The following is a 16,649-nucleotide window of genomic DNA, read 5'->3' on the forward strand; positions in this document are numbered from 1 at the left end:
GGACGTCGAGGCTGCGGAGGAGAGGAGGTAAAGGATGTCAGACATAAGGATTATCATCGCCCGAGTTCGCGGCTGGGCGGACGCGCTGTCCGTCGACACGACGGCACGTGCGCGAGACGTCGACCAGCGACGACGATTGGTCGACGGGCGGGGCCGGATTTCATGATCCTCGCAGGGATCGAACGAGAGCGCAACCCCACGATCGAATCGGTAGCTTCCTGTCTCCCCTCTCCACATGGTTTTGCCTGACAAGAGCACGAAAGTCAATTCGCACGACTCTTGCTGGCTTCTCGCCGACTAATCGCCTAGAGCTGCCAGGGTCGAATGGCGTTATCGAGCGAATCGTATGAAAGAGCGAGAAGGAGAGGTATAGAAGGGAAAAGTGCGGAGGAAATTTATTTTATCTTGAAATCGAATTCTTTTCAGCACACGAAAATAATCACATATATGTAGATGCAAAAAGAGGAAATAGAGGAAAAAAAGTACAAAGTAATATAAATAAAAAAAAAAATAATAAAAGTAATAAAAATGAAAATAAGTTAGAGAAAATTTGAAGATTTCTCGTTAACATAAAAATCTGGAATCACAGAAAACTTTGACTTACAAGATTTATAAAGTAAATTTTTAGTAGTTAAAGATTTAGTAGCCGGAAATATTTCAATTCAGTCGATATCAAATATTATTCGATTTCTGGAATTCATAATCCGATTTTATATTCAAGATTGTAATTAAGTACGATTTTAAATTTATAATTACGATCTAGGCAAAGATTTGGCAATTCTAAATCTATGTAGCATTTTAAAATTATATTAAAGATGATATTATGATATAAGACTGTGAAAATTATTCTACAAGTCGACGTGTATCAACTAATGTTCTTTACAGGAAAGCATCCTTAGTTTATTGATCACTTTACATAATTTCCGATTCAAATTATAGATTGATTGGTTGATTGATTCAGACTCTGGATTGACTTCGGCGAATATTAATCCTTAAATGAAGATTTGACGGACCTTGTTGTGGAATACGATTTCTGTTACCGTATGTTAGGAGTAACTGTGACATCTGGCAATTTCTCACGGCGCGGCGACGTTACGGTTACGCAAGACAAGCGTAATGGCATACAGTATTTCCTGAATATTTTATTTATTATTTCCCTGGAAATCAATGATCGCCATCTCAGAGGCATATGTATGCGATCAGACCGTCGTCCATTAGATATTTTATGCATGATCCATACTTAGGAGACTTGCGAGCTTCCTTGAGATTTGCAAACTTAATCTTGAGATCCAAAAGAAAAATTTATCATTAAACAATGATGTTATTACATTTTAGGATTTTAGTACAGGAAAAGTTTTTCATACATTTTAATCATTTGTAATTAAGGAATTGCTCAATTAACTTCTAGAGAAGTTTCTTTATTTAGAACTAATTTCTTTTTTATCAAATTTATCAATAAGTGCTGCAGGTATACAATTTTCCTTAAAAATCTTAGATATATGTAAACATAAAAATATTTAACTTTAAAAACTAATTAAAAAATTGTATGTAGGTGTTGCGTAGATATTCAGTATAAATAATAAACAAATCAGTAAAATTTTTGTTTTATCAATATTTTAATATGAATCCTACGTGTCTTTATTTGAATGTCTAGTTTCACACTATTTACGGAATTGGGTTATTTAAGGATAAGATTGCAGTTTACTTTTTTTCGTGAGTTATTTATTGGTGTCCCTTAAAAAGAGAAAATAAAATAAATAGACCACTTCGAAGGAAATTAAAGATCGAGTTAACGGTGACAGCATCGAGTACACGGAGCCATCGGGCTCTCCCGGCGTTAATTTCAACACAGAAAGGTCGTTCTGGAGGGTGAAAAGAAGCAGGTCTGCGTTTGATAGCTCGCGGGATCCGCAGTAGATCCTCGAGTACCTCCTCAATACGGCGGCGGGAGCAGAAAATCGCGCTGAAGTGGTAACGGGTCGGGCTAATGGCTCGGAGACGATATTTTGTTAAACAAGGAAACCTTTTATCCCCCCTTTCTTTACCGCGCTTCGCAGGAAGACACTCGACGCCAGGGACGCCGTTTCCTCCAGCAGGACTATCACTGCTGCTTTATCACGACGAACATCGAAACTTTTATATCTGTTATGAAGAACATTTAAAATATACCTTAATTGTTCAAAAAACGTTTTTTAAATACGTTTCTGCTGGATTTTTGTCTGATTTATGGTAGGTATATTTTCAAACAATTGCATTAAGAGAAAAGTAAAATTTCTAAATTTTTTGTGACTTTTGATATATTTATTAATATTCTATAATATACTTTTTTCGCTTACATTTTTATCATACGCTCTTTATATTTTAACTAATGTGATATATGTTTTGTAATTATATATATTTTAATATTATATTTTAATATATTTATATATTTTATGTTATTTATTATAATATAATATTAAATTTGGTTGTTCAACTTCGCAAAAAATTTTGAGCAACACAGCGTTAGAACTTTAGCGCGTTCGTTTTTACGCTAAAAGCGGCCCTGCGCCGTTACTTCAGTTGTCTTGTCACCGGAAAAAGAACGAGCTCGAAGTGTGAACCGCCAACCGCCATGACAAGATATCACCTGCGATTTCTCACGGTTCGCCCACGCATATCTCGCCATTCTCGCAGATTCCTTCGATCCGCCCTATCTTTCACTCGAATCTTTTCACACTTCCGTCCCCTCGCCGAGAGCCGATAAATGTAACGTCGTCGGCTAGCTTAACACTCGATGAAGAAATTTCCGTCGATTTTTTCATCGACTATTTTAAATCTACTTAATTCCTATGTATTAATACTTCAACAAAGTATTGAGAGATATAAAATAAAATGGATGTATTATGTGAAATTTACGCCTTGAAAAATAACCATTGAAATCTATGTTTATTTATTTTTAATGAGCATATTATTAAGTAATGCAATGTATTCTCGAAATAAATCACTAAACTGTAATAATGTTCTTTATCTTGAAAATGAAATGTGATCAAATAATTATAAGAAAATACATCTTTTCTGAAATAAATTATCTTTTATCTATGACAGAGTTTTACAAACACGTCTAGAAAATTTGTAGAAATTTTTGGAGAAGAATTGATAATGCTTTTTTTTTAAAAGAAAAAGAAATTTGATAGGAATTACTTTTTCTCGTAGCGATACACATTTTACACATCGATATTTCCAATACAGATTAATAATTTACATACCTCAACATATAAATTTTAATTATTATTTCTATCGTTACAAAGAAGAAATGAACAAAAAAAGCTACCGTGTGATATTAATTCTTTCTCACACAAGAGTTAAAAAAATATGATTAGAAATATATCCTGTACACAGTTATACATTGAAGTAGTAAGAGAAAAGAAAAAATTGCAAAAAATAGTGGTTCCGGCCGGGATCGAACTGGCGACCTTCTGCGTGTAAAGCAGACGTGATAACCGCTACACCACGGAACCAACTTGCTTTACTTTTCTTAAATTTGTCACTCCTGATTAGATAATATTAATAAAATAAACTGGTTTGAATCTTGATTGAGTATATTTTTTCGATAGAGTATATTTTTTCTAGATTTTCTAGATTTTCTAAATGGAGTATGACTCTCTCTTTTTCTAAAGTAAGGTTTGAATTCGACTAATATAAGTGGTTTCAGTTCGTAATACATATTTCAAAATTACGTCTACATAAATTATTTACGTAGTGATGTTTTAATTATTTTTCTAATAACAATGTAAGCTATATAGCTATCATAAAATTAATAATTATATATGATATGATAACAATAAGAAAAAAATAACTTATACAAAAAAATAATTACGTAATATTAATTGTATAACAAATGTTGTGTAACATTATAAATGTTTTAATATAATTAAAGTTTATAAATCATTATTAAAATGGTATTGTAACACATGATACATTTAGAAATGAAAGAAAAACTTTAATATGTTATGCTTTATTTGTAATATTGTTTACACAGATTAATGGATTTACTTAATATCTTAAAATATTTTAAAATATTGAAAAATATTGTAAAAAGTCGGTACATAAGATGTTAAAATATTTGACATAATATAAAATCCATAATAATTTTACAAATTTGCGTTAATTTTTTGCAAAATTATCTAAGATGATAAATCGACAGATCAATCAAATTTATGCATAAAACAAATTGTATACTAAATTGCATTTTTTCAATATTAATTAAACGATTCAGTAACGCACAAATTAATGTAATAAGTTGAAAAATCAAAGTAAACCAATCAATTATACAGTTTCAGCGTATACATCTTTTCTCTATAATGACTAAATCGAGATGTAGTAAAGATTCGTTAAGTCAATTAGCTTTTCTTACATATTAGAGATCATGTTTCTGCACTTATTTTTATACCGAGAAGAGATAAAGTAAAAAAAGTATAAAAAATTATTGCGTAATTAGTTCATTTGTTTACTTGAAACAGGCCGGACCGACCACGAAGCCGAATGTTTGATGTGGTAATCCGTAGTCAACCGGATAAAAATCGATTAACGGCAATTGTTGCGGGTTCTTAGTATGAACTAAAAACACGGTCTCGGTTTTACCACTCCGGTTTTTACAGCCATCTACAAGGACTTGCATTTTAAAACCATTGTATGAAAACTCATCGTCATTGTCGCCAAGTAATCGCAGCGAGAGATCGTAGCCATTATTCGGGTTATTGCTATTGTACCAAGCAACACTGTTCATACACGTGTATGTAAAGTTTTGATAGACTTCTTGACTAAGTAGCTGCAGAAAATTCATCTGCACTGCTCCAATTGTCTCGTAAGTTATCTGAAAACATGGTTATTCTTATATAAGAGCTAAAGTTTTCGCGTGCATATTATGTATTTTGTATTTTATTTACTTATGTCATTATTTATTAACAAAAATTTTTTGACAATTGCCGAGGTGATAGAGTTTTGAACGTAAAATAAATAAATTAACATTAGATAATAATAATATATTAGTAATAATTTACAACTAAAAATGAAATTGCCATGAAATAGAGATATTAGAAATAGAAAGTTAAATCTTTAACTAAATAAAGTTAGGATAAATATCTTACATATAATTTTTACAGCAATATTAAGCGTTACAAAAACTAGAGAATTCTGCAAGATATATTATCGTTTTTTTATCTATCTATATTTCTAATTAGTTTAAAAATTGTAAAAATAATGTAGAAGTAACACTTTGGAGACAAAAAATTGCATTAACTCTTACTTTGAATCCACCTCGTAAACGTGAATACCAGTCATTTTTATTATTTTCCTTCTTCCATGGTATATTCGGCATCTGACTACTGTGAATATCGGGAAAAATGCAGGTTTCACCCTTGTTCGAAATGTTGCAATACACGTAGATAGCATCATCAGGCATGCCCAAATTTGGATCAATCCAATACCAGCCTGTACAAAGTATAATAAATTTTTAATTCTTTACAACAGCTTTCTTCAAAATTTTGTAATTATAATTATAATTATAAACCTTTTTCATCAAAAATTTAAAATAAAATTATAGTTTTTATAATAATACAAACTTAACAAAAATTTATATCGAGAATATAACACACATTAATAAGTTATTAGATATAAAGTAACATATAATATTTCCTTCCTAACAAAAAATTTTTTATATTATTTTAATCCTCAAAAAACTACGAATACATCACACTTTAAAATACTCTGATTTGATATACGATTTAAAAGTTTATAATAGCGAGCTTACCATCTTCAAAATTGGAGTGTCCATAAAATAAATCTCTGCATGTTCTCACCGGATAGTCTCTGGTACCAGTTGGTCTACGCCTTTGATCCAATTCTTGTTGTATATTGAAAATCGATGCATATATGTCTAAAAACTTCGTATCAAATTTCTCTTCTTCATTCCTAAATACATTAAAAATATTTAATGCGACAAGTCATATATTAAAATTCTAAATTATGTATTTACCCTAATTTTATATATTTATATATAAAATCTCTTTATAATTTTAGAATTTAAATTAATTGAATAAAAGCTAATATTTGTTGTAATTGTAATTTAGGGTAAATACGTAATTTACAATTTTAATTTTAGATTGAATCACATATAATATTCATACATATTTTCTGAAACGTTGCGTTTTCTTCTACTCGACTCATTTTCTCGAAGCAGCAATGACGGAATAATGTCGCCGAAATTGAGCTGCTCCAGTGAGCTAGATGGTCCTGGTAAACCCGGCGGACCAGGCGGGCCTGGCGGACCTGTATTACCACGCATTCCATCATTTCCAGCGTTTCCTTTAGGTCCAGGCAAACCTGGCACTCCAAGAGGACCGAGCGATCCTTGTTCCCCTCTAAATCCAACTGGACCTGCAGGTCCAGAGTTTCCCTTCAATCCTTCCGGTCCTGGCACTCCACTCTCGCCTTTATTTCCCTTCTCTCCTTGATCACCCTTGATACCGACGTGTCCTAGGTCACCCAAGTGTCCTTTGTTTCCTCTGCGACCTCGGTCACCTTTCGGACCCTTCGAACCAGCCGGTCCGATAATTCCAGGAGCACCAACGGCACCTGGAATACCCGGACGACCGCTTTCTCCAGCTACTCCTGGCAAGCCTCTTTCTCCTGGCAGACCAAGCGTTCCAGGCGGACCTTGAGACCCGATAGGTCCTTGAAGTCCCGGTGCTCCAGCCGGGCCCGTATCTCCTTTTTCTCCGGGCAAACCTGTGTTACCTTGTTGACCTGCCGGGCCTTCTGGACCCTGAAAATTCAAAATAAAATTAGTGGATACCTAAAAATTAATAAAATCACATAAACATAACTCTTACTAATGCACAGATAATTAAAATTTATTTTTTATGTTATTAAATGTTTAGTTTGATATTTTATAAGAAATAGTGAGTGAAAGAAAAAAAGAGAGAATCCTCTAACGTCAAAAGTAGACACAAATTGTTTAGAAAATAATAAATTTTATTTTGATATTTTTGGAGGAGTTTGCACAATAAATAAATTAAATTTCTCATACGGATTTTCCATGAGGACCCGGTAATCCTTCCTTGCCAGGTGGCCCAGCTTCACCTGGTATGCCTGGATCGCCTGCTCGACCCTCTTCACCATCCTTTCCAGGTTCGCCTTTTTCACCTATGAGACCAGGTTCTCCGGGCGGACCAGGAAAACCAGGTATTCCAACATCACCTTTCGGTCCTTCAAAACCAATCAGTCCTCGTGGCCCGGGTGGTCCGGATGGTCCTTCCTTGCCGTCATCTCCTTTCGCTCCCGAAGGACCTTTTTCTCCCTTAAATATGATACAAAAATTCTACATAAGTAAAAATGTTTAATTATATTAAAAATTTTTATTTCTATTATCGTACTAAATACATAAAATATACAATTTTTTTTAATTTTGATTTTAATTAGATTAATATATTAACATTAATATATTACATTTCAGATTTGGTTATTTTTTTATCAATTTTACAACATATCCAATGCTTGTCAAAATTAAATAATTTATTTGATTTTTTGTTCCGTGAAGTTTCCACTTTTTAAATAATTACCAAATCACATCGTCCCCATTACTAAATATTTGGTAATAATTACAAAATCACATCGTCCCCATTACCAAATATTTGATAATAATTACTAAATCACATCGTCCCCATTACCAAACATTTGGTAATAATTATCAAAGCACATCGTCCCCATTACGAAATATTTGGTAATAATTACCAAATCACATCGTCCCCATTACCAAATATTTGGTGATAATTACCAAATCACATCGTCCCCATTACCAAATATTTGGTAATAATTACCAAATCACATCGTCCCCATCACCAAATATTTGGTAATAATTACCAAATCACATCGTCGCCATCACCAAATATTTGGTAATAATTACCAAATCACTTTGTCCCAATTACCAAAACGCTTCTCCAGTGCAGTATCCAGCAAAATGGCGGCCACTGGATACTGCACTAAGTGAGACAAAATGGGAACGCAGCCATAATTTGATAGCTTGATAGCGAAGGTTATTTTGACGGTTATTTAAAATAAAAAAAATTTATCTAAATATTTAGATTTCCTAATTATTAAATTATTATAATAAGTGCGCGCGCGTAGCGCGCGCCTGTATTGTTCTAGTAATAATAAAAAATATATTACAATGTATAATTTTTTACCTGTTTGCCTTCTATTCCTGGTGTACCAGGATGTCCTGGAATTCCACTGTCTCCTTTTTCACCTTGGCGACCCTCCGGACCTGGTGGACCAGGCGCACCTTTATGACCTCTCGGTCCTGTTCGACCTTGTTCTCCTCGAACACCTGGTGGTCCTATAGGTCCAGCCGCTCCAGGATCTCCAATTTCACCTTTTTCTCCTGGAAACCCCGGTAAACCAGACAATCCTGCTGGTCCAGCCGGTCCAATTGCTCCTATTAAACCGTCCTCGCCTTTTGATCCTCGCTGTCCAATTTCCCCTGATAATCCTTTTTCGCCGGAAGGACCCGTTAAACCAGGCTCACCACGTAGTCCTTGTGACCCTTGTGGACCCGCCGGACCCTTATGTTATAATTGCAAAATTAAAAAATTTATTTGCATGTAAGTTTGTTTTATTTATGTTTAATTACTTTATTGTACCGTTTCTCCTTGAGAGCCTTTGAATCCTTTCTCTCCTGGTGGGCCGATATTTCCTTTATCGCCGTCTTCGCCCGGAATTCCAACCGGTCCAGGTGGACCCGGTAAACCGCGTTGTCCTGGTAGACCGTCATGACCTGCAGATCCAGGCAGTCCAGACTCACCCTGTTCAATCGCGAAAAAAATTTTTTATTATATATTGTTTAATATTTTACTATTATATTTCTATGATTACATATAGAAGAAAGAATAATATAATATAAATTCTCTATTTTGCTAAGAGTTCTTTTATATCTTTAATAGTTTTTTAAATATTTGGTTGATAAAAAAGTTTGTTACGCAATTTTACAATTTCAGAATTTATATTATATTATTCTTTCTTCTTTGAATAATTACTTTTTCGCCTTTAAATCCGATGGAACCCTTTTTTCCTTTAGATCCTTGTTTTCCTTCCAAACCTGGTTGCCCGTCTTTACCAGGATCACCCTGAGCACCTTTATCGCCAGACGGTCCTTGAGCTCCGACAGGTCCTATCTCTCCTTTGGAGCCGGGTATTCCCTAAAATTTATACTTTATATATACTTTAAATATTATATATTAAATAACATGTGTATAATGTTAAAAAATTTGGATATAAAGATTTATTAATAAATCTATAATTTCGTAAATTTTATTTTAAACAGAACTAACCGGTGGACCGCTCAGTCCTCTTTCGCCCGGAAATCCTGGCAGTCCAATAGAACCTGGTGATCCTTTCGGTCCCATCAAACCGGGTGGACCCGGCAGTCCCTCTTTTCCTTGTTCACCTGGTGGGCCAGTTTCTCCAGGAAGCCCCGGATTACCAGGTGCTCCAGGTTCACCTGGCGGACCCGATTCTCCAGTTGATCCTTGAGGACCGATAACACCGGGACTTCCCGGAAGCCCTGCGGGTCCGGTTTCTCCTATTGGCCCGCGCTCGCCAGGTGGTCCTGATACACCATCCTTCCCGTCAAGACCTGGTGGGCCCGGCAGTCCTATAAATCCGCGCAAACCTTCAACACCAGGAGAGCCGATTTCGCCTGATGATCCTGGTGGTCCTGGCTGACCGGTGTCACCCTTTGGTCCTGGCAATCCTTCCGCGCCTCTTCTACCACGAGTTCCTCTAAAACCCTGTACAACATTAATTTAAATTAATTGATATTATTGATATATCAGCTGTTAATAGAAGTGTTAATAAAAGAAGTTATTATTATTGAGAAATAATTTGGCATATTTTTGAAAACCCATCTTGTCTTGTTTTAGCAAGATGCCATCGCTAGAGATGCTTATGTATACGTTAGTTTATGAATGTATACATGGTTTCTCCTTTTTATATTTTAAGAGGAGAACAAAAATTAGTTATAATCTTTTTGATAGAATTTTTATTAACCACTGTAATATAACTATTAGCATCAACCAGCATATTTTCCATTGTTTTATAAGTATTCTATGTAATGCATAGCAAAATAATCTTTTCAACTCTAGTGAAAATAATATTAAAATTCACTAGTAAATTTCTTGCTAAAGCATAGTAACTCTTTATTTATAAACAATGTCTGAATGTTGCTTTTTAGAAACTTTTTAATGATTAAAATAAAATAATTTCTTACAATTATAATATTATTTTATATTTTACATTGACAAAAATTTATTATGTTGAGATATTTTATATTAATTAACTCGTAAAATATTTCTAATAGAAAATTCAGGAAATTAGTGCGTAAAAATTCAGAAGTGTGAAAAGTTATATTGCAATAAAAATTTACCCTCGGTCCTAATTCACCACGTTCTCCCTGCAATCCGCTGCTTCCCTACAAAAAAAAGAAAGAAATAATATTTAACAAAAATCAATACTGAAGATTATACATTTTCTATTAATATCAACAAATTACTCTTTCTCCTTTATCGCCGCTAGAGCCTTGTGCTCCCGATTGCCCTCTATCTCCTTTCTCTCCAGGATTTCCAGGATATCCGGCAAATCCAGGCATGCCTATCTTCCCTTTTTCGCCGGGCGGGCCGGCAGATCCAGTTTCACCACGAGGCCCTTCGAAGCCCTTAGATCCTTCCAATCCTTCAAGGCCTGGAATTCCTTGCGGCCCCGGTACTCCAGGCTCACCTTTTGCTCCAATGTCACCCTTTTCTCCCTCCAAACCTCTCTCGCCCTTTTCACCGCGTTCGCCCGGCGAACCACGCTGCCCGTCATCGCCTTTCACACCCCGTACACCCGGAAAGCCGACTGGACCCTGCGGTCCTAATGGTCCTTGTTCACCTTTCACTCCGGGTATTCCAGGATTACCCGGAAGACCAGGAGATCCGTCTGCACCCGGAAGACCAGGAATACCAGGCTTACCTTGTGGACCCTTTTGATAAAATGTAATACAGATATTTAAAAAATTATAATGCCAAAGCTTTTAATTTTTTTTTAAATTAAAACAGTTTAAAAATTTTTTAAATTAACAGATAATACGTAATTTCGAAAACATGTTATATATTTTAATGCATTTAATATTTCTCGAAATTGCTGAAAAATTGATTGACTTGTAAGATTAAGAAACTATAAGTAATTAGCAAACTGTATAAAATATTAAGAATGTAAAAGGCAAAAAATTATATACAATATAAAATCTTTAACATTGGTATTAGCAAAAGCTTTCAGTATTCTTTAGCTTACAACTAAACCAATTGGCCCTGGTGGACCTTGAAGCCCAAGTGGTCCTATCGGGCCTGCAGGCCCAGGCTGACCCGGAGCAGCGGGTGGACCTGGTGGACCAGTGTTTCCTTTGGCACCTGGTGGGCCTTCGTTTCCAGAAACACCGGGATTACCTGGTAGTCCGGGGAAACCTCTGGGCCCAATAAATCCTCTCGGACCCTATTAAATATGATATTGAAAATGTTTTTACTCTCTCTCTCTCTCTCTTTTTATTTCTCTATATATATTATACATATAACAATGCTTTTAATATACCATTTCACCAGGTAGACCCGGCAGACCAGGGGGACCGTCTTCACCTTGCATTCCTTCATGGCCTGGTAAACCTGGCTCGCCGGGTATTCCCGCAACTCCCCGTTCGCCTTTATCACCAGGCAGACCAGGCAATCCTATCGGTCCTTGTTCGCCCTTTATTCCTGGTGGCCCACTGAGACCACGTTCACCGTCTCGGCCAGGGCGACCCCTTCTACCCTCTCTGCCAGGATTTCCAGGACTTCCTGTGAAAAATCTATTGCTTTTACTCTTATGAATAATAAATGAATTACAAGGAAATCAATCAATAATTTATTATGCAAAATTTAATTATTCACAAGACTTTTATCAAAAGTAAATTAAAGAAAAAAAATATAAAAATTAGGATTCGATAATTTTGCAGAATAAATTTCTGTATTTAACGCTTTTAGCTCTCTCTTCGGTTTTTTCTATAAAATTCATACTTATTATTCCGTACCTATTTCCCCTCTAGGTCCAGATTCGCCGATGTCGCCGGGTTCTCCTTTTTGACCCTGAAGTCCAGATGGTCCCTGAGGCCCCGGAATGCCCGTGAGGCCCATCGGACCCTCTATGCCTCTCATCGCGAGCATGTGCTGCGATATCATTTGGCTTAGCATTTCGGTCAACGAGTCCGGTCCTTTTTCGTTGCCTTGTCGACTCAACGAGGGTATCACAAAGACATTACCTGGCGGACCGGGCACACCTTGCTGTCCAGGAAGTCCATCATGACCTTGTTCGCCTTTCCTTCCTGGAGGCCCGGGTGTTCCCGGCGGTCCGGGAAATCCACGAGGTCCTGATGGGCCTCTAATAATATAATCTTGTTTATTATGCGTTCTACGAAGATGTTCTTCATCGTAAGAATCAATCGTTGGTATTCTATAATTCTGTTGATTGTTCCATTCTGTTCCATTGTAAGGATCAATTGTCGGTATTCCATAATTCTGTCGATAGTTCGAATCCGTTTCATACACAAATGCAGTTGTCGTCGTCGTTTCTACTTGATAAGGTGTCTGAAGTATAGAATATGAGATAAAAATGCTTACATAACTATTTTGATATATAAATATAAATAATTTTATAAAATAAAAAAGTTTATAATATTTGTGATATCTTGTTAAGCTAATCAAAACTATAATTTTTATAAGTATGTACAGAAAAAAAATTAATATGATAATTGAATCCAATTTCGAGATATTTTTATGACTTTTGATAGGTTTTTTATTAATTTATTCATTCTTACGGGATGTTCTGTTGTAGAATTATGAGACAAAAGGTAGAAATCATCTTTATTCGAGCCTGTCTCGTTTTTCTTTTCATAATTATCTCCGTTAATGTGCAAAGAAGAACTATAATCCAACCGTGATAAGTATTTACAGTTTGGCGCAAATGCAGTGCAGATTTCATAAGCTGCATCTGGATTTGGAGCAATCATCAGCATCTCGAGACCTCCCTATTTAAATAACAGAATAATAAAAAAAGATTGTATAAAATAAATGCTTTATCAATCCTTCTAATTTTAGCAAAACCAAAATTTATTTTTGGTTTAATATCGTTGCAACTTTTTTGCTCACCAAATACAAGTCGCCGCTAAGTTGCTGCCGGATCATGACGATCCCTGTAATCATTTTCTTCTGATTTCTTTGTAGCTTCTTTGTGATATGTCTGTCGCAATCGAGAATAATTGTAACGGAGTCACCTTTGATGCTAATTCCCAATCGATGCCACTCATCATCAGAAATATCAACGCCAAAAGAAATCGACGTTTCCTCGTCATCCGAATCGATGCCGTAAAGGATATTGATATCGCGACCCAATGAAAGAATCAATTGTTCTTTGTTGCTATAATCGTAGATGGTGAGAAGTGGCGCGGGGTCATCTACAGACATTTAAACAATTTTCTGTTTAATGATGATCTTGTTAGTGCAATTTTTATAAGATTTGGCAACCGTTTAAACAACTTCAAAACTCAAGAAATATTTTTATACTGTGACAGTTCAATTAGTTTTGTAAGAATAGAAAAATTGACAATAATTTATTGTGTATAAAATATCTATCAGATGCGTGCAAAAGTTTGTCAGATAATTGATTATATTGCTGTTTTGCACACAATCGCACACCGCACAATTTCGCGGCATTGTGTGTGTCTATTAATAATGTTAAATAATTAAACACACTTACTGTATTAAATGCGTCAGATGCATAAACACAGGGTTTATTGAATTATAATTAATAATATTGTTATTATTAATAGCATTTTCATTAAAGTAAAGATAATAAATAATTATTATTGTATTGACTCACTAGCTTCTGGCTTTGCAACAATTAAAATAGAGAAATCCCGTGGTAAACCGGACGGAAATAGCGAACTAATAGGAGCCATCAGGGTTGTGGTTTCCGAAATATTGTATGCAAAACTGCTATTTCTACAACGACTTTGCGTTGTCGTCACGGAAGGTTCCTCTTGTATTCTTGTGGCTTCGATTAAATTCCCAACGTACTTTGCTGAAATAAAATTACAATTAAACTAAAAAAATTATGTTTAAATGAGCTCGTGAAACTTCGTTGTAGCAGCCAGTGAACCGTATTTATTTGAAATTTTTCTGTTGCTCTGAATCTTTTCAAATTATTTTTATAATATTCTATAGTTATACTCTCTTGTAGAAATCGCTCATTAATAAACATAGATTTTATTTCAAAAACATTATCTACTTGATCCTTTTAAACTTCTTAATATAAATCATATATTTATCTTTTCTTTTTTTGTATAACGATTAAATAACTAGCACAAGAGTAAATATAGAAACGACTATATAGATACAATAGGCATAACGAACGACTAGAAACCTAATAACCCATGAACCCACTGGTTGTAACTCAAATTGTTTGAATGAACGTCTGGAATTAATTCCAGAAAATGCCACTCGTCTGCAACATGCAACTTTGCATGCAACATATATGTGTGTTAATTGGCGCAATAGACATTATTTAGAAATAGATTGACCGATAATAAATTGAAAAGTGGTATTTCAGCATTCTGGCCAGACGTATAGAAAGATATTTCTGTATTCAATTATATTGAATTGTATTAATATTGTTCGCGGAGCATGTTCATTAAAAAATATAAATAGCATTTTAAATAATAGCAAAAAGCATAATTATTAAAAGAAAATTTATATTTAAACAAATGACAATAATTAAAAATATTAGAAGCTGATATAAACTCAAATTAGGCTTCTCTTATTGTTGAAATATAAGTTAAGAACATAATGTTAATTAATAGACGATTCTCAGTGCTCGAATATTTTGTTAAGAGAGAATTAATTCCAAATTAACGAAAACAAATTGTTAACTACAATGTTAAAAGCGGAATATTTTATTAATATTTTATTAATATATTTCGTACCAATTTATACATATTGCATATTAACTTGCTTACTCATATCTCGCAGTGTGATATCCGCCGTTGTTGGCTGAAGACCGGATGTAATCAATATTAGAAACAGTAGCTGGACAAAATACATAATCCACGAGGGTTGCGGCATTCTCCATTGCCATTTCACGTTGTCTCGTGCCCGCATGGTATCTTCTTGTCATCAGAACATATTTCCTTGAATTTTCGAAATGCTTTATACACTCGCGATACACCGACTATCCGCAGACCAAGATCGCCAGGCATGCAACACCACAAATCCACGGTTTAAAAAACCCCTTCTCTTCTTTTTATTATTACTTTGATTCTTTATCTTTCCAGTCAACATTCCCTATTCTCCAGATTGACATAATACTTTAATGAATACTCAAAAATGTATTATATTCTTTCTTTTTTTTTCACCAAATCTCTCTCTCTCTCTCTCTTGTAATCTGCTTGTCCCTTTGACAACCTAGTTTCCTCGTCTTGTAATGCAAGCATACTATACATACGTACGCATGCAACTGTCGCTTAGATGACGCGTACGCATTCCGCACATATGCTTCTTAATGACGATTCCGCATCTCTTTTATTGACACTGATTCGTACAGCGCATGGCAAATCGTTAGCAGGGCGATGTAATTGTTGAATTAAAAAATTTATTGCTTTTATAATAATATTGAAAATATAGGTATCAGTTGTTTGCAAAAGTAATTAAATTGTAAAATATATCTCTTATCCTGCAAATTTCTATAATTACATATTTTTAAGATAAGAATTTTGTCGAAAAACTTCTGCGAATTATTTTTTCTTTCTTTAATTTTAATTCATGTAAAAAAATTATTTTTTTATTTTACTATAATTGCCTATATTTATAGAAATATTTAAAAAACATTCTGTACACATCGATAAATATAGTGGTCAATGACCGAAGCATTACGTACTCATATAAACATTTAACGTCTTATATCTTCATTGATTACGTACATTTTGATTAACATCTCAATAGCTTTCCTTCTCTTGAGTGCGTCACATGAAAACTTGATATATTTAAAAAAGTTTTGATCTTATTTTGATTAATAAGTTTTATTTCTATTAATAATTAATCAATGATTTCTATTTTTATGAATAAGTCATCAAAGTTCTTTAAACTTAGCATATCTTATACTTTGTATAGAAATCTTTATTATTTTAAAACATATATTGCTTCTTTAATTTTTTTTAGATATGTTGGTATTTGTATATATTTTAATACAATTATTTATAACTTGTAAAAAATAGATTTTGATAATAACAATACATAGCAATACAATTTTATTATTTAATTAACATAAAAACAAAAATTGTTAACAAAAATTTATTATAATTTTTTAAATATTGAAATAATTAAAAGAAAAGTTCAAGCAAAGAAAAGTCTGATTTATCATTGAGTTGTATTACTTATTTTATTCAGTAATGCGATTCAATGTCAAATCAAATGAATGTTTCTTAGACGCGATGAGACGTCCATTGGCTCCTAACAGTACATACTTTCTCTACATTGCCTACAACCAAAAAATCAACT

General features: G+C 34.1%; 1 protein-coding gene and 1 non-coding gene across 2 annotated transcripts; both read right to left on the reverse strand.

Moving 5' to 3' along the window:
• Positions 1-1,068: 1,068 nt before the first annotated feature.
• On the reverse strand, positions 1,069-16,588 carry LOC105668653 (collagen alpha-1(XI) chain-like). The gene is made up of 18 exons (XM_067351877.1): positions 15,113-16,588; positions 13,978-14,178; positions 13,248-13,552; positions 12,917-13,126; positions 12,134-12,686; positions 11,659-11,900; positions 11,365-11,562; positions 10,586-11,053; positions 10,460-10,504; positions 9,366-9,824; positions 9,072-9,233; positions 8,679-8,840; positions 8,223-8,600; positions 7,067-7,336; positions 6,165-6,802; positions 5,789-5,949; positions 5,285-5,469; positions 1,069-4,852 (listed from the first exon to the last, which is right to left on the reverse strand). Exons 1-18 carry the CDS (start codon positions 15,252-15,254, stop codon positions 4,487-4,489), a joined length of 5,145 nt encoding a protein of 1,714 aa, XP_067207978.1. The 5' UTR covers positions 15,255-16,588; the 3' UTR covers positions 1,069-4,486.
• Positions 3,425-3,497, reverse strand: TRNAV-UAC (transfer RNA valine (anticodon UAC)). Its single transcript has one exon. It is a non-coding gene; the product is annotated as a tRNA-Val (tRNA).
• Positions 16,589-16,649: the final 61 nt, after the last annotated feature.

Source organism: Linepithema humile, chromosome 3, assembly GCF_040581485.1.
Source record: "Linepithema humile isolate Giens D197 chromosome 3, Lhum_UNIL_v1.0, whole genome shotgun sequence".
NCBI lineage: Eukaryota > Metazoa > Arthropoda > Insecta > Hymenoptera > Formicidae > Linepithema > Linepithema humile.